General features: G+C 37.7%; 1 protein-coding gene across 1 annotated transcript in view; it reads left to right on the top strand.

Annotated features, from left to right (window-relative positions):
• The first annotated feature begins 16,499 nt into the window (after positions 1–16,499).
• Positions 16,500–20,657, top strand: part of LOC121376513 (cholinesterase-like) — a 26,165-nt gene continuing 22,007 nt past the window's right edge. Inside the window, exons 1-3 of the mRNA XM_041504408.1 lie at positions 16,500–16,610; positions 16,732–16,887; positions 17,339–17,492. Coding sequence (XP_041360342.1) covers positions 16,500–16,610; positions 16,732–16,887; positions 17,339–17,492 — 421 coding nt within the window. The remainder of the gene's footprint in view (positions 16,611–16,731; positions 16,888–17,338; positions 17,493–20,657) is intronic.

Here is a 20,657-nt window from a genome sequence, read left to right as displayed (position 1 = left end):
GCATGATCGAGTGATGGCTAATTAATCAACCAGTATAATTTAATTAAATAAAATGACAAAATCATAATATTTTTTATTATGCACTGAATATGTTCTATAGGGTGTATACTACCAAATCAAAGCCCATAGACGACAATAGTAACGTATGTGGCTAAAACTCCTACCTGCAGCGTAACAATCGACATAAACGCCACGGATATAAATACTACTACCCCTCATACTTAAAGTATATCAGAAAAAAATGGGGGTCAAGCTGTTTGTTTCCGAGATAACGGGTAGCGTCTATGACTACCCTAGTTCCGCACAAAATTCGAGTACCTTTTTTTACAGGTACCCCATACATGTTTCAAGCACAAGGCTACTTGACACATTGGTACTAGATGAAATAAAATTGCATATTTGTTTTACCCAGATGAAACTATTATTTTTTACAACCAACACACTCACATTTATAACCAATCACAGGACTTGTGGTGTTTACTTCTCTATCAAAAGTTGGGTGCACCTCGAACTTGGACCCAGCCGGAAGTTATTTGGTTTAGTACTACTTTTACAGCTCTATTTTCATGTACAATTTCAGATCAGTCAGGCCTCCTTTTTGCTTCTTTCCGCTCTACAATTGGTGCAATCGTAGTGTCCTCCATCTGAAGCTCGTGCATTGTTTTCATTGAAATCACTGGACCAATGCTCTCACCAGTATTAGTTGACCTCATTTCACTTTGTTGAGATGAACCTTCAAGAGGATCTTTCTGCTCGTCTCGTACGGTTAACAAAATGCAGCTTCCGCTGCTCACAGGGCGTAGCAGTAGCCTCATGTCCATCTAACCACTTAGCATGCGACATACAGTCAACCTCTCTGGTACAACTGTCAGTGTTCAATTTCTTCGTTCTCTAGCTCAACAAGCTTCATATCTATTTTTTTACAATGTGAACATTTCGTTACAAAGCAAGGTCTTCTAGACAATGCATCAGCATTGGAATGAACTCGACCAGCTCTGTGTTCAATTTCCATATCATACATTGACAAAACTTCAAGCCATCTAGCCATTTGTCCTTAAGGATTTTTAAAATTCAACAACCACCTAAGAGCACCATGGTCAGTTGGGACTTTAAAACGTCTACCATACAAATAATGGTTAAACTGCTTTACTGCAGATACAGTCATACTATAGCAAGAAGCTCTCTCCTGGTTACACAGTAACGTCTTTTAGCCCGACTAAAGGTTTTACTATAATAACAAATTACTTTTTCAACACCATTCTCTACTTGTGAGATTACAGCGCCCATTCCGACATTGCTAGGGTCGGTATCTAGTAAAAACAATTTATCTGGCTCTGGATATGCCAAAATTGGTGCACTAATCAGGGTTGCCCCTGTGCGTGCTGTAACCTCACCGTGGTGCAGGGGTGTAACATTCTCTTTGAGAATGGCCAATACAGCACAAATTGAAGTTTAGAATAAAATTCAGTGTCCGTAAAATTCTGTGATATTTGTATTTGTATTTTTGCACAGTTCTTTACACTGTTTTTGTTCAAACCTTGAATTTTATATTGATGTTGATCATCACTTTATTTATTTGCATTACCATAGTTTGACACCCAATAGCCGATGTATTTTTCGTGCTGGGGTGTCGTTAAACATTCATTCATTCATTCATTTTTAATCAGGGTTGCTTTCAGTGTATCAAAGGCTGTTTGAAATTTATCTGTCCACTCATATGGACAGCTATGTTATGTAAGTCTATGCAGTGGCCTACCTATATCAGCAACCTTTCTGAAAAATATCCTATAGTAGGAGCAAAGACCAAGAAAACTTCTGATTTCTTTCACATTCCTTGCAATAGGCCAATTTTTCACTGCCGTCACTTTGCTCGGGTCAGTGGCTATGCCATTCTCATTTACAATATGTCCCAAGAATGACACCTCTTTCTCAAAAAGATTGCATTTCTTTGGGTTCAGCTTCAAACTAGCAGTTCTAAATCGTTGAAAAACTAATCATAAGTTTGTTATTTGTTCTTCAAATGATGGTGCCATCACTATGACATCATCTAAATATACCAAACAACCCTGCATGGATAAACCAGATAAGACACTTTCCATGAGGCGTTCTTTTAAGATCTAGTGTTGAAAACCACTTTGAATTAGATAACTGATCTAGTGTATCATCAATTCGTGGCAAAGGATGACTGTCTTTTACAGTAACATCATTTACTTTCCTATAATCAATACAAAAACGTATTGTATTATCCGATTTCTGCACCAACACAACAGACTAGACCATGGACTAGTAGAAGGTTCTATAATACCTTTCTCAACCATACTTCTTTCTGTTTTACAAGAGGAACCTGTCTTGCCTTTTGTCTAATAGGATGAGCATTTCCAATATTTATTCTATACTCAACTATGTTAGTTCTTTCTGTGTCATTGGGTGTTAGACTAAATACATCTTCAAAATCTTTCAACAGATTTTCTACAGCATTTGTCTGACACTCATCTAGATTTGTACAACTTCTTTCAAATAAAGGTTTCAGAGACTCGTGAAGCGTTTCAGTCTTGTTAATGGACAATCCCGCTGCTAATGTACAGCTGGCTACATCTTTCAAACACGGACTAATATTTGCAGGATCTACGGTTTCTATAGTTGCTGCCGCTGTGTCTTTGTACAAGGTACAAGGGGTATCTAAGGTATTTATCATTCTCAACGGAAATACACCCTTGTTAGGATCAACCACAGCCTTTGCAACTATAAGACCATTTTTAAAAGCAAGCATAGCAGAAGGTTCTAATATTCCTGCTTTAGATATTGGTACCACACCAATAATTCTACCGGGTACAATCACCTCACTTTTAGGTGGAACTAATGTAGTTTCACAAACAACTATTCGTGAACATACAGGTATACTATTGTGTTGCATTTGAAAGCAGGGTATGCTTTAGCCACTCACTAAAAGTGTATTTTTACAAAGAAGTACATCACAGTTGTAAGCAGACATGAAATCCATCCCTAAGATGCCATCATTCTTTATATCTGCACAATAAATATCATGTTGCAATGATCTATTTCCAATTTTCATTTGAACAGAGGATATTCCTAAGAAAGGAGACACTTCTCCTGTAGCCGTGAGTAGTGTGGCTGTTACACTTTGTATACTAGGTCGTGATGAAGGTGGCCACTGTTCTACTAGTGATTTGTTAAGAAGTGTGATATTTGCTCCTGTATTTACAAGCATAACTATAGGTTTATCACAAATCGTAACATTCACAAACAACCCTTCATCACTACCCCATGTACTTCCGACTATAAATTGGGCCTCTTACCTAGAAACCGAGGTCTGGCCCTCAGCCCAGTCGTGCTGCCTAAATGCAGGTTGTCTCAATTTGGTTTTGCATAAAACCTCTATTTGAGCTTCTATCATTCATCCCATTGTGATGAATTCCACTAAATAGTTTTCTATTACCATTACGATGTACTTCCTCATATGAGGCTTACTCCATCTCTTATTATTTCCAAAATATTCACCTCTGTGATTGGATGTGTTGTAAAGTCGCTGCACTGACTTACTCATATTATGATTTATTTTGAATTAGGTAGATATCCATTGGTGTATGAACGTACCTATCGTATGATGAAATATTGGTTCAAACTGATCAAAACAGATAATTGTATAGTATAGTGAGATGAAATCTAGCTGCGTCTATAAAAATAACTGGGTATTTTTTATTAAGAAAACATTTCAAGAGTTGGGGCTTGGTTATATTTGGGACAATCAGGACCAACTGGTTGAAAGTACAATGTATTATTTATCACTAATTAAGCAAAGGATTTTTTACCAAGCATTGCAGAATCTTTACCATCAGCTAAATGCATCTGTGAAATGCAGCATATTGTATAGATACTTGGTCGAAGACTTAATACTCAACAATACTTGGTGAAAACTATACCTGATATTTATAAAGCATGTATTACGAAATTAAGGCTGTCTTCACATATTTTGGCAATAGAAACTGGTAGATATAACAAAATAAGTCGTTCCAATAGAGTATGCATTTATTGTAATAGCGGAGATGTCGAAGATGAATATCATTTTGTATTAATCTGTATATTGTACAGAGATTTAAGAGAAAATTATATAAAGAAATACTACTGGAATAGGCCATCTATGCTAACGTTTATACAGTTGCTGACCAGTAATATATTGTGTAAATTGGGAAAATATCTATTTAAAGCATTTAAAATTCGAACTTCCTTAATCTAAAAATACTGTAATTATCAAGATATATATTATGTTGCATTTAAATGTCAATTTGTGTATAATACGTTACCTATATAACTATAATTTACATTCTCCTTATTGATATGGATGTACATGTATATTGTAATATATCATATTATTTATTATCCTAATTACATGTGATATTGTATGTTTACTACTATTGTTGTTTGTTTATACCAATAAGTCGCTGTGCTTACGGTGAATAAAGAATTGAATTGAATATTATCTAATTTGTCTTGCAAGCTTGGTATTTTCTGTTCAAGTGCAGTGTTTTTATCAGCCATATCTAACTCAACATGTTGATTAACAAACTGTACGGGCCTAGAGCGTTGTCTGTCTGCTAATCTGTAAGTCTCAAACCTTACAGCTGTTTCTGCATCATCAAGGTCTCGTGGCCTTAATTCTCTCAAACGTATTCTCATTTCACTATCAGGCAGTGAATCTATGAAATGATCTAATGCTAGCGTGTTGATAAGTGATGTAGGTGCATCTGGGTACGTTTTACGTGTCATTTTCTTAACACTTTGAGCTAACGTTTCTATTTTTTCATCTTTCCCTTTGACCTTTGTCTGTAATTGTGCTCTATACAACTCAGCACGATTTACTGACCCATGTCTATTTGAAATAGTCTTTTCCAGGAAATCAAAGTTCCTTCTCTGCACATTGGTGAGCTCGCCTAACAGCGATCTAGCGCTACCTCTAAGACTACTTGCTAAGTACAGTGCCTTAGTATCTGCATTCCAGCCGTGTATCTCTGCAACTATTTCAAATTGCGCTAAATATTCGTCTCAATCCTACATAATTACATACATACATACATACATACATGCTGTTTAGACGCGGGCAGATGATCTGTTGGCGGCTTCTTTTTTTATCTGTGTTTTATTAATTCATATGATGCATTTTGATATTGGCAAGTATATTAACACTGGGTCTACCAGTAGATCTAACAGCATTGCGTGTACTCCTATGTCCAGGTGACATTTCATCTATAAATAACAATTTAAATATCGACCAATTACACTTCGCCTTTTATAGCGTTATTCGGGAGCATACAAATTCTAAAAATACTTGTTCGTCTAATTCAACATTGAAAAAAACAGGGGGAAAAGTACAGTAATAAACTCTGGATTGCATTCTAGTATAAACAGATTTTATGGCTATACCATCACGGGATTGTTGTTTTTTTCGTCTTGAAACGAATTTTATATAAAATTTTATATTGCAATTAGTTTTCGGCATACTTCGTAATTCACCCGAATCATTTCGTATACCCTCGGCATAATCCCGAATGTTTTCAAATTCTTTTCAAATAACTGGCAGGATTTTGCAAGTAAGGTTTTGATTGGTCGAATGAAAGGTCATCTGGACATGAGCTCCAACGGGCCCCACTCTAAGAAGAAATAGGAAGCGGGGTCGGCCCCTACTACTCTTTTTCTAGACTTTACCTTGCTTTATAGTGATACCATCTCGTATCCTCCGGAGTCGGGCCCGTCCACACCACTATACCAACCCATGACGACTGGACTATACCCTAGTCTGATACTCTCTCGTTCAGACGGATCCGGCTTCTCAAGATCTATTTCAGCACAGCACTAAACCTTCAACGTCTATCGACTGTCAATCTAGGGGTATTTTTTTCACGGGGTGCAACCCATCTCGTCCCTTTAAGCTGTGCACCCAAACGGCCTTAACGAGGCCACTCGCGTGGACATATCGATCGGACTTTAAACTTTTAGATCTGCGTTCAAAATTTTATGTCGAAATTACTTCTTTTTTTTTTAAATATGATTAAATAGTCCGATCCTCTCTTCTTTCTCTTATTTAGTTTTGGGCTGTCCTTCTAAAATGCTCCAAATTATGTAAATATTCGGCCAAGCAGTCAATTCTTTTTATTTTTGGCTTGTAACCTTTTTTGTTTTTTTATTCTATTAATTTTTTTACTAATTGCTATTTTCAAAATTCTGCCCATTCTCCCTCCCCCCCCCCCCCCCCCCCCCACCCCCATCCCGAGTCAGGCTATCGATCTTATCGGAGGTCGGACTCGGGATGGGCGTGTTCGAAACCCTAGTGGTATATGGGCACGTTAAACTAGTTGTCATCATCATCATCAACGGGCTGCTGTTAGATCCACATGTAATAGTGGAGCTAATTTTAATTAGATTGATTAACACCAAACTGTTAATCGGTGACCGAGTGGTTAACGTTGCGGGCAGTCAACTGTCATACGATTCAGTACAGTAAGTTCGAATCCTGCAAATTGCCTGTTTTTAAATATTCAGTTTAGACACAAGACGTTGATTTGGACTGATCTTGTTTCATTTCCATTTATGTAACACGTGTATTTTGTATAGTTGACAGACGGAAAAAGCCAGGTATTAATACAAAGATTCACGCAGACAAACACATACAATCGACACACATACAGGAGCATGTGATGTTGCTAAAATATCTTCGAGACAAAATACATCACTAAAAATAGTCAAAATACAAAAGAAGACAAATTATGTCAGGAAGCCCTTTTTGTCATGGCTATCTGTGATAGAAATTCTGGATACATTACATGAACAGTTGGTGATAGGGCCCACTGACATAACCATCATATTTAAGCACTATTATATTAAACGAACTTGGGGTTGATAATTCGAGTAGTGCTACATATAAGACCACTATGTTATCTGAAGAAGATATATGCTAAGCACATGAATCTGTCCTTCGGACATTTGGCTGGAGCTTAAAATCCGAAAACATGTCTATTCCTCTTATATATTAGATTCCGATACGTTATACGAATTCATACAAGAAGAGATACATCGCGGTGTCCAGCAAATACACCACCAAATACTTGTCTCAAAGACTAACCATTATCCTGACAACTATCAAGGATGGCCTTTTTAGGTATTGCCAAAAAGTCTTCGAGACAAGTAGTATTAATCACATGTGGATTCTCAAGTTCCAAAGATTTACTTGAAATCATTCTCTCTCAATTCAGATCAAATTCACTAATATTAAATCATTTGATTTTTCAAGATTATACACAACAATCTCCCATGACAAACTGAAGGAAAAATTATGTTCCTTAATCAGCGGAACATGTGTTACACAAACGGTGAACGCAGATACATGTCCATTCTAATCTTCCATGTATCTGAACAATTCGTAAAGACCGAGTACAGTATACTCAGGCAGACATATAACGTATAACTTTACTCTTCGCTGTATTGATGATCTTATATCATTCAATAATAGCAGGATTACACATTACCTTCTATTGATTTACCCACAAGAGTTATAAATAAAAGAAACATCTGAAGGTATTAAATCACTTTCCTTCCTCGATCTCTGCATAGAGATTCAAAGCGACACGGGTCTTCAAACTAAGCTGTATGTAATTACTTAAATCTTCTAATCATTCAATAATAGCAGGATTACATATTACCTTCCATTGTTTTACTCACGGGTGTTTGAAATAAAAAAGAAACATCTAAAGGTATTAGATCAGTCTCACACCTCGATCTATGCATAGAGATTCAAAGAGGCACAGGTCTCCAGACTAAGCTGTATGAAAACCGGGATGACTTCAACTTTCCAATAGTCAATTATCCCTTTATGTCGAGTAATATACCTTCTGCTCCAGCTTTTGGTGCCTGCATATAACAATTTCTAAGATACCTTAGCACATGCTCCTTACACACAGATATGAAACAATGCCATATCATTCTGGTACAGAAGTTGTTCCATCAGGGTCATGATATCCAGGAACCTCTGAGGGCATCCAATAAGGTTTATTGTAGACATTTGGATGCTATATATAGTAACTATGATGCATCAATGACTACAATTATTCTATTGATGCTATTTCATATTTTGAACGTGTGCATATTTTTTCATCTCTTTGGTGAAACTCTGGCACATTGTTTTATTTTTGCATCGTTTTAGATGAAGTGACGGACTTACATTTTGGTATCTTTGTCACGACTTATTTAGAACATAACAGACGTATTGTGTAGTGTTAGTTATATCTATTTAGTACCTATAGACAACGATATAATGGGAATGTATATGGTTTTATTGTGACCACACATATTGTGAAATAACACACACACACATACAAACACACACACACACACACACACACACACACACACACACACACACACACACACACACACACACACACACACATATATATATATATATATATATATATATATATATATATATATATATATATATATATTGGGAACACTTGATATCAGTGTTTGACAGTAATTCATGACTGCAAATCATAACAGCTGTACTTATTTCAATGAGCTATGCTAGTTTTGATTTAGTAAACTGTTAGGGAGTGGCAGTCATCTTTGTTCCAGAAGGAGGAAATCTCCAGTAAAGGAGGAAATGTCATGCCTCGGGAGTGGCTGTCCTCATACAGACGAGGCAATAATTAGATAATCATGATATCAACCCTCTACAACGTCACTCTTACGGCATAGCAAAAACGGATATCATATGTACACTGCCCCGCAGAGAGGGCATTATACATGCACACCAGATATATATACAGTAGAATCTCGTTGGCTCGACCTCGAAAGGGTCGAACACAACACAACACTCGAACCAAAAACGATTTATTTTTTTACTGCTGATGGGTCGAGCATGTCCAGGTAGACTATAATCCTTCGCTCGAACTACATTATCGGTCCCGTCAGTGTTATTAGCTGTATTTCCCTCGAATTGGTGATCCATCAGTTATGAAATGTGAAACCACCGAAAAGGACCACCAATTGCTGCGCTTGCGCAGTTGGTTATTACAACAGACAAGGCATTATACACCATATATATATATATACACACACACACACACACACACACACACACACACACACACACACACATCCCCTGCGCGTGCTGTAACCTCACCGTGGTGCAGGGGTGTAACATTCTCTTTGAGAATGGCCAATACAGCACAAATTGAAGTTTAGAGTAAAATTCGGTGTCCGTAAAATTCTGTGATATTTGTGATATTTGTATTTGTATTTTTGGCACAGTTCTTTACACTGTTTTTGTTTAAACCTTGAATTTTTATATTGATGTTGATTTATTTTATTTATTTGCATTACCATAGTTTGACACCCAATAGCCGATGTATTTTTCGTGCTGGGGTGTCGTTAAACATTCATTCATTCATTCATTCATTTACACACACACACACACATACATACATACATACATACATATACTATTTCAAATTAGATGTAAATTAATCCGATCAAAGCAGTACAAATGTAAATAAACGTGCTACAGCGACACTACAGAACTGACGTATGCATTCATAATCATAAACAAAAAACGCTTCATAGAGCAGCTTTATATTAAAAGCTGTCCAGCGTTCTGAAAAAAAATGTCAGGTACTAGTTTTTAACGTAAGGTTATGCCATTTGAATATCGAGTAATGACTAACTGGAATTAAAGTTGCGTATGCAGTTTACAAAGATACGTTGTATTAAGCTTGCGAGTATATGATAAAAAGATTATTACCCTTCTCTGTTCGGGAATCGTCAATATCATATTAGGAATAAAAATAGTACAGTTTTTATTCCTAATAAATGGTATTGATGGTATGTACAGATAGAGAGGGGGGGGGGGGGGTGTGTGAGGTGAGGTGAGGTGAGGTGAGGAGAGGAGAGCACAATGAGGAAGAGAGATCAAACAAATATACAGTGACCAAAAAAATATGTTTTTCAAAGAACCGGGACATAATGTTGGTTAAGTAGTGGGAACTACGCTTACTCTAAGATAAGTACGACGATTAAATATAAGTGAAAGTCAACATTAATTTATCGCCAAAACTGGGAAATGTCCAAATATGCACACACAAACACATTTACATAACTAGATACACATACAGGTACCCATGAACAAACACAAACAAACATGCATCCATCCATCCATTCCAAGCAGGGTGTAGCTGCTAATGGAAATTTGTGACAGGTTTCCTCTCAAGTCTTCATGTCAAAATTACCAATTGTTTGACATCCAATAGCCGATGATTAATAAATCAATGTGGTCTAGGGGTGTCGTTAAACAAAAAGCAATTTGAACGCTTTAAGCAAATGTAAAACATATATGGCATATCTTGGACCAAGATGTCCCAAGAACATCTTGGGCCGAACACTGCCCAAGATGCCTCAGTTGGGACATTTTGGGCTTCAACGCGCGACGGAGCTCAGTGGTAAAGCGCTAGCCTGATGCGTGGTCGGTTTAGGGTCGATCCCCGACGCTGGGCCCAATGGGCTATTTCATGTGCCAGCCAGTGCATCATGACTGGTACGTCAAAGGCCGTGGTATGTGCTACAAATATTTAATGACTTTTTCGTGGATGAATTATACAGTGGGGTAAACCGCCGGGGATCACACGTATTAAGTAGATGAAACGCACGAACGAAGTATGTCAAACGGACTAAGTATATGAAACGTAAACATGATCTGGGCGAAGTCAGTTAAGACATACTGAGCAATGGTCGCCTGGTTAGAGCGCCAAACCATATTCATTTCTAATATTTATTTCGTCTACAAGGTACTTACCTTCGTGTCACACCCGATCTATTTTCGTGCTGGGGTGTCGTTAAGCATTCATTCATTTATTCATCCGCAAGAAACATTTGACAATCTTGGAAATTTGTTCTATTTTCTAATATAATATATCTATTTGGTTTCGTCAGGTTCTTTATTTCTTTGGGGATAACTTTTTTCTAACACTTAAAAAACATGAGATTTGCAGTCAACTTTGACATACCAGTGGCGGATCAAAAAAATCCATTGGGGGGGGGGGGGCAATGATATGAGGCGGAATGCCAAGGGAACTTTGGGGGAGGTTTGGAGAGCGATCGTAATTTTTTTTAATTATTAATATATAAAAAAATTATAACTCACAAAATGTCCTTGGGACATCTTGGGCCATGAGATGCCATATATGCCATATAAAATAAAGATATGAAACGGTACTCTGTTACATTTGCTAAAATCGTTCAGTTAGGGGGTTTTAGCAATTTTAGAGCACATTAATTAATTAATACTCTGCTATTGGATGTCAAACATTTGGTAATTGTGACACGTATTTTGGAGAGCAAACCTGTCACATTTTTTCATTAGCAGCAAATGGAATTTTATATGCACTTTGCCACAGAAAGGATGGCACATACAAGAGCCTTTGATATACCAGTCGAGGGCTATGGTTTAGAGCTGGGCGGTATTGAAATCTGAGGTTCGGTATCGATATCGGTATTTTAGGGGTGATTTACCTCGGTATTGGTACGGTATTCGGTATTGACACAATACCGATATCGAGCGCTATTTTCGGTATACTCTGCTTTAAATGCCTGTGTGTGTGTGTGTGTGTGTGTGTGTGTGTGTGTGTGTGTGTGTAGGTATGTAGGTGGGTGGGTTGGTACGTAGATATGGATGGATCAGTGGATGGTTTAAAGTTTGTTTTGTTTATCGACACCTGTAGAACACATTGATTTACTAATCAGCGGGTATTGGGTGCCAATCATTTGGTAATTTTTACATACAGTTGTAGAGAGGAAACATTTTTCCATCAGTACCACGGTCTTTGATATACCACTCGTGGCGCACTGACTGGAACAATAAATAGTCCAATGGGTTCACCGACGGGGATCGATCATCGACCGACCGGGCATCAGGCAAGCTATCTACCACTGGGCTACGTCCTGCCTCGGATGGTTGGATGGATGGATGGATGGATGGATGCATGCATATTTGGCTATGTTCCAGTTTGGACCCCATTCAGCGGATTTGCATTACCATAGTTAAACATCCAATAGCCGATGTATTTTTTGTGCTGGGGTGTCGTTAAACATTCATTCATTCATTCATTGTTCCAGTTTTGGAAATAAATTAATGTTTATTTATTCGTCGTACTTATGTTACTGTCAACGTATATCCCACAACTCAACCCACATAATGATATATCGGTTCTTTCATAAAAATATATGTGTGGTATCTCCCGTCCTCATTTCGTCCTCCCTCCCTCCCTCTCTCTCTCTCTCTCTCTCTCTCTCTCTCTCTCTCTCTCTCTCTCTCTCTCTCTCTCTCTCTCTCTCTCTCGTAATAATATCTTTATCATATAATCTCAAGCTTAATATAACGTGTCTTTTGTAAACTACATACGCAACTTTAATTCCAGTCAGCCATTATTCGATATTCAAATGGCGTATGAATATATCGCGCCGTGTCTTTTTGAAAGGAATATCCTCACATTAAAATAAACAATACATGACAATTTTTGTTTTGAGAACGCAGGACAGTTTTCAAAGTAAACTTGCTCTATTAAACGTTTTTTGTTTTATGATTATGAATGCATACGTCATTTGTGTGTGTGGGAGGGGGGTGTACTGGTCTGTCTGCGGAAAAGTGCACATAAAATATCTGTATTTGCTATGCCGTAGCGGTAGGAGTAACCAGTGACACTGTAGTGGCAGCAGGTTTCATTTCTATAGCCATATTTTAAAAATGGTAAAATGTGGAAAATAGTGGTTGATTCCATGATTCTTTATCTAGTGTCTCGTCTGTAGGAGGACAGCCACTCCCGAGGCCCGATGAGTTCCTTTACTAGAGATCTCATCTTTCTTGCACAAAAAGGACTGTCACTCTCAGACTAGTTTTCTGAATGAAAACTGGCACAGGACAGTTTGTTTTGAAGAGCACATCGATTTATTAATCATCGGCTATTGGATGTCAACATTTGGTAATTCCGACCACGTTTAAGAGGAAACCCGCTACCTTTTATCATTAGTAGCAAGGGATCTTTTATATGCACCATCCCACAGACAGGATAGCACATATCACATCCCTTTATATACCAGTCGTACTGGCTTGCTAGAGAATTAGCCCAATTGGTCAACCCACGGGAATTGATGTTAGACACATATATATATATATATATATATATATATATATATATATATATATATACATTTGTATATATATATATATTTCGGGAACACCTGATATCATCACTTTTGAAAGTGATTCATGAGTACATGTCATCACAACTGTACTTATGAGCTCTGTCCTGTGCTGGGGCGGGACGAATCCCAGTGGTAAAGCGTTCGTGATGTGTAGGCACCAAAAGCTGGAGCAGAAGGTATATTACTCGACATAAAGGGAAAATTGACTATTGAAAAGTTGAAGTCATCCCTTTTTGTCATACAGCTTTGTTTGGAGGCCTGTATAGATTTGAATCTCTATGCATAGATCGAAGTGTGAAACTGATCTAATACCTTCAGATGTTTCTTTACTTGGAACACTCGTGAGTAAATCAATGGAAGGTCATCTGTAATCCTGCTATTATTGAATGATATAAGATCGTCAGTATAGCGAAGAGTAAAGTTATGTTATATGTCTGTCTTAGTATACTTTAGTCTGTATTCACTCTCGGTCTTTACGAATTGTCCAGATCCGTGGAAGATAAGAGTGGACATCTTCGTTCCCCGTTCTTTATAACTGTTCCGTTTACTAAGTAATGGAGTTTTTCCTTCAGTTTGTCATGGAAGATTGTTGTGTATAATGTTGACAAATCAAATGATTTAATATGAGTGAACTTGATCTGGATTGAGAGTGAATGATTTCAAGTAAATCTTTGGAATTCTTGATAATCCATATTTGATCAATATCATTTGTCTCAAAGACTATTTGGTACTACCTAAAAAGGCCATCGTTGCTAGTGGTCGGGATAATGGTCAGTGCTTGAGACAGGTATGTGGTGGTGCATTTGCTGTATCTCTCTTTGTACGGATTCCTATGGCGTGTTGGAATCCAATATAGAAGACGAATTGACCTGTCTTCGGATTTTAAGCTGAAGCCAAATGTCCGAAGGACATATTTGTGTGTTTAGCATGTTTCTTTTCATCAGATAACATAGTGGTCTTAAATGTAGCACTACTCAAATTATGAACACCAAGTTCGTTTTGTACATACACAGATACATTCATCACGAGCGAAAGCACACGAGTTGTAATATAAACGGCCTCATGGGAACGAGTATAGCATTTAATGTATTACTCAGCACATCGATGGACAAAAATCGCACAGACATACTTCCAAAATAACTAAACAAGACAAGAAAATGCACAGATTAAAGATCGAGAAAATGGCGTCGCTTCCATTTAAAACTATTTATGAATGAAACTTTGCATGACTACGCCACACATCTATCATTGAGATGTACACAAACAGTATTATATACATGTACATGTCGGGACGCACTGATTGGAACAGGAAAACATCCGATGAGGTGGTTTAATCTTATGAGCCAAGTACCAAAGGCGCCGAGGTGGTTCAATCTTATGAGCCTAATTCCACAGTCGCCGAGGTGGTTCAGTCTTATGTCCCTCGTACCACAGGCGTAGCGGTGGTTCAATCTTATGAGCCTAATTCCACAGTCGCCGAGGTGGTTCAGTCTTATGTCCCTCGTACCACAGGCGTAGCGGTGGTTCAATCTTATGAGCCTAATACCACAGTCGCTGAGGTGGTTCAATCTTATGTCCCTAATACCACAGTCGCCGAGGTCGTTCAAACTTATGTCCCTAATACCACAGTCGCCGAGGTGGTTCAATCTTATGTCCCTAATACCACAGTCGCCGAGGTGGTTCAATCTTATGTCCCTAATACGACAGTCGCTGGGATGGTTCAATCGTATGTCCCTAATACCACAGTCGCTGAGGTGGATCAATCTTATGTCCCTAATACCACAGTCGCCGAGGTGGTTCAATCTTATGTCCCTAATACCACAGTCGCTGAGGTGGTTCAATCTTATGTCCCTAATACCACAGTCGCTGAGGTGGTTCAATCGTATGTCCCTAATACCACAGTCGCTGAGGTGGATCAATCTTATGTCCCTAATACCACAGTCGCTGAGGTGGTTCAATCTTATGTCCCTAATACCACAGGCGTAGCGGTGGTTCAATCTTATGAGCCTAGAACCACAGGCGTAGCGGTGGTTCAATCGTATGAGCCTAGTACCACAGGCGTCTTCGTCTCAAAACAGACCAGAATGAAATGAATGTTTTATCTAAGCACACACCAGCACAATTTTATTTACATTTAAATTGGCGTCGGACATATAGTAAAGGACCACACAGTTAATGGCTACTTAAATGTCATATGCAGGATAGTACTTACCACGGCTTTTGTTAGTTCTGTGGCCAGTTCTCTGTGGTTGGTTTTTTTTTTTTTTTTTCAACCATTTTTGTTAGCCATCTTGAATTCATACAATGATAACATTTTCTATATAAGAAAATGAATGTGAGAATTGAATTTATTTGAAGTATAAATTATTGCTTGGGGTAAAATAGAACGTAAGATATGACCACATCTTACTCTTGGTAACCGTTTTAATGGCCACCTTGTGTTTAAATGATGATGCAATATCTCAGTTAGCAACATATTGTTATAAATCAAGTTCATGCTTCATAAAAAGTCGACCACTAACATGAAAATTGTTTCCAGTGGAGGTAAAATGCGATCATTGCAATGTCCTTGTTCTAGCTACAGGTGCGGCCGTCTTGAATTTAAATGAAATAGTGATGCATTAATTAGGTCTCACTACACAGATGTCATCTGCCATTGAAACCCATGTTAAACTGCCCAACTTCAAGTGAAGATTGCCCATAGAACGGGTTCTCGTTGGCACAAACAACATACACCATTGCGAACATACATTATATAAGCATTTATTTTCACTCCAAAATTGAGAACATTTCCGTCTCAGTTTTTTGCTATATGACCGCATCTGGCTGTAGTACCGGTCCGAACAGGTGGTTCATTAACCGATTCACTCCGGCTGTCACTTGCGCTATATACCCATGTCCTAAAAGGTCGATGCACAATATTACAAAATAACATGGGCAAAATACAGCCAGAAGGCTTACCATTAAACATACATATTGTTTTAATTCTTCACCATTTCCTAGAAGTGAATATGTGAACCATAACATGTGTCACAATTAGGAACTATAGTGGACCGTGATGAATGAACTCTCACCCGGAAGTGATCTGTGTAGTGAGACCTTAGCTGGGAGTAGTTAAAAATTAATTCCTTCACCCATAAACCACCATAATATACATCAACAGGTTTGTCATAGATGATAAAATATCCGAGGTATTGTTATTTGTGTTGTTTGGCAGCCCACTTGAATATTTCAAAATGCCCAATGTACGTATTTTGCACCCCTCGGATCCCCCATCAGCACCTTCAATGAAAACACTACAAAGAACCATTGTGGATACCGAACTGCAAGCCAGAAATGGCGATTTGGTAAACAGACTAACTAGTATGGTATTGGTATGTGAAAGTAAGCCTATTTTGTTTTTATATGTGAAGTTTAGTGTACCTTCCGTCTGTGTTGACAAGAATTGAACATCTGTTTTATTTATAGAATCCCCAAGATCCTGAATCATGGGCGGACATTCTGAACACGACGGAGATACCACCAGCCTGTCCTCAGACCAGTTGGCATTACGTCAGCGACCACGTGCCAGACTTCAGCTACCATGACGAGAACTGCCTGTATTTGAACATCTTTGTCCCTCGGGTAATATTAGTTGTAATCCACGTGAAAATGCTTAGTGATTCGATTGCAACCCTATATAGCTATATAATAGTAATCTTAATTTGAATATCTGTTGTTATCCAGATTCTGGCATTTTTGCATAATTCTGGCAAAATCAGCCTGCCCCCCCCCCCCCCCCCCCCCCCCCCCCCCGATCCCCCCCAACCCCCCACTCCTAACAAATGGGAGACCGTACGCCTAGTACACTAGTTTCGGCTCCTACCCAGAATGATGACTGCAACTTGAACGCATGTAAGGTGAATACACTGCCTTCTCTCTCACTTAATATTGTTCAATTGACCCGACACCAACAGACGGGGGTGCCAGGATTTGAACCCATCTCCTTAATTGTACACATGAATAACCACAATAAATTAAGTAAAGCGAAATGTTTTTTTATGTTAAACTATTTCCACGTGTTTGATCTTTCAAGACACCCGGTGCTACTGTGAACGACCTGGCTGTGTTGGTGTACGTGCATGGCGGTTCTAACGAGCAGGGAATGGCTGCCATGTTTCATGGAGACGTCTTGGCGGCGTTAGGCATCATCGTCGTTGTAGCAGTCAACTACAGACTCGGACCGTTTGGTGAGCTGTGTAAAGCTTCTTTGTGTGACTTAATGTCTGAACGAATTCATAGTCACAGTCACATTGTTATTTGGTAAATTATGATTAAAACGCGAATCACTGCCAAACAGAAGTGACGCAAGGTGTTCCTGTAGCTAATTCTGCGGTAATGGTACTATTTGACAGTATAGTCCAGTCAATTTATGCGAAAACCCATGACAAATTGCAACTGAATTTATTTCTTGACCATTCACCCCAGAAAGGCTAAAACAGAAACATATAAAACGTTCTCCAAATTCCAAGCAGTGAAACAGTGCCTAATTTGCATAAATCCAATATGGCCGCCAAAATATTAGTCATTACACATTTTTTATAAATTTTCACGTCTAACCAAACTAATTGCAATGTTTACATGTGGTAATATATGTAATATAAAATAAATAAAAAAACAGAAACAGCTTGCAGTATAAAAACGTATATTTTATTTGGAAAAAATAAAAATGGCTATCACAATATCCCAATTTTAATACTTTTAACATTGTATTTTCCTAGAGGTGTTTTTTTTTTTAATCTTTTAATATTTTGCATATTTATGTTCAGTGGCATGATGGAAGGTATCACACCGTGTATTTCAGTGTTAAATAAATAAACAAAAGTCGTATACATTCGTAGAATACGTCCTCTTTGTATATTGCATTCATATCAGATCTATTTTATGTTTCGAAACATATTGGGTTTCATATTATGATGAACTGGAAAAAAAATATGTTCACCGTCTTGATAAATACGGTCACGGTTAAATCAAATTACTTTATGGACAAGAAAAATGTAAATGCATTTTGGAATAATTATTATCCAAACATAATCCACACCTCACTTTGCAATCACACGTAACAGCCTCTGACATTTCGTTTGGGGCTGGCTCCTCTTGTCTGTTAAGACTGACAGGTACCTACTACTGCAATTTCAGTTAGACGCGCATGCTATGGATATGGCAGTTCGTGAGGTTGGGGGAAGCACTGGTAGCTTCACACAAGGCCATGATGTACTTCCGCCGCCTACCTTCTGGTGAACTAATTGCAGTTTAAGCAAATCTAGCTTGTCACCTTATAAGCAGGCTATGGTCTTCTCCCAACTGCCATTATATACGTTTTTGTGCTGTTTCGTTTTCTAAACATTTCCTGGTTTGCATCAGCTTCAATGCAAGTCATTTGTAACAAGGATAGTTCGTTTAGTTGTTTTTGAAGCTTCGGCGATTCACACAGTTTGCGGATGATGTTTTTTCGTTCATACCCCGATGAACGTAAAAGAAATAACAGACAATCCTTATATATATATATATATATATATATATATATATATATATATATATATATATTAAACCTAGTGCCGTGACCTTGATTAATTTACATTTAATTTACAAAGTTATCAAATTCTTAAAGTATGTAACCTGAAAAATATCACATACTTTCATTGCACTGAAACTGTAAGATATTATGTTAAATTGATATATATATAGTGTTTGTGAACAACATTCTACTTACTCAAAGGCCAATCAGATGACAAGCTGGAGTTTCGTAAAATACAAAGCTTTCACCGCAAGGTAGACAGAAATACATCATCTGGCTAGAGATGCTTTCCCTACTCTCAGCAAGTGTCACTGAAGTCCACAGCATGCGCATCTACATATAACAGTGGATGACACACGAACACTGCCTAAAAGCATAGCATTGGGAATGGTACGAAAAAAAGGAGGAACGTATATGTCATTCCTAACAACACAACTGTTGGAGGCTGTTAGGTGTAATTGGAAAATGGGATTAGTACCAGAGAGTGTTTCTGCAGAAGGAACAAACTAGATTGTTTTCTGGATTTGGACAGTGCAAAGGTGAGTGTGCAAGTCTGCAGGGAGATGATTAATCATATGATGAATAAATTTTCAATGACTGGAAACTTTTAAAATACACAAATATATAAATTAACGCTACTATACAGATGGTTGATATATTTAAACTGACTGTAGGTCAAAATAGATCTAAATACAATTCCAAATATACCGTATCACCACTACACTATTCTACGTACACTATCAGATTTAATTGTGTAGACTTTTTACAATAACCTTGTCAAAATGCAAATGGTTATGTTATTTTTACCAGTGGTAAAGTTTGTACTAGATTGTGTTAACAGAGTTATTTGAGTAAAAAGTAGCAAAGCATGGACTAATAATGTATTAACAAGGGCATGGATAAGATAATTACCTAAAATGTATTAGAAAACACTCACAACAGATTAATACATTATATTAGATGCAATGCCTTTCACCATGTCACATAACTTAAATGTGCAAAATAGGTTAGCCAAAGATTTGAATGGCCGTGGTATGTGCTATTTTGTCTGGAAAAATGTAGTGATTTTTCTCCCTAAGACTATATATCAAAATTACTGAATGTTTAAAATCCAGTAGCCGATGTGCTCTAGTGATGTCTTTAAAGAAAACTAAACTTTGACTGTCCTATCTGTCCATCCATCTGTCCCGCATATAGTTGTCGGGACGTGTTTTCTCGCAATGCCTTGTGCTATGAATTTGACATTTTGTGTGTAGCTTTATCAAATACTTTTACAGATCAAGTTTGACATTCATGGCGATTTACCTAGTTTTGACAGAGTTATGGCCGACGGTACTTTAGTCCAGTCAATTTATGAAATAATCCACAACACATTGCAACAGAAATTATTTCTTTACCATTCATTTCAGAAAGGCCCACAAAGAAACAAATACAAATACCTCCTAAATCCAAGCAGCGGAACAGTGCCTAATTTGCATAAATTCAATATGGCCGCTACAATGTTAGTCATCACGCAGATCTTACCAACACTTCAACTCTAATCGACCTAATTTCAATGTTTAAATATGCCAATACATGTAGCATGAAATATTAAACACAACACGTATTCTGACAATCTAATTAAAATTAGCTCCACTATTACATGTGGATCTAACAGCAGCCAGTTGGAGCTCATGTCCACCAATCAAAACCTTACTTGCAGAATCATGCCAGTGAATTGAAAATAATTTGAAAACATTCCGTATTATCCTGAGGGTATACGACATGTTTCGTGGCATGATTCTGCAAGTAAGGTTTTGATTGGTGGATATGAGCTCCAACTGGCTGCTGTTAGATC

The sequence above is a fragment of the Gigantopelta aegis genome, chromosome 6 (assembly GCF_016097555.1).
Source record: "Gigantopelta aegis isolate Gae_Host chromosome 6, Gae_host_genome, whole genome shotgun sequence".
Classification (NCBI taxonomy): domain Eukaryota; kingdom Metazoa; phylum Mollusca; class Gastropoda; order Neomphalida; family Peltospiridae; genus Gigantopelta; species Gigantopelta aegis.
This window is presented reverse-complemented; position numbering and strand designations above follow the sequence as displayed.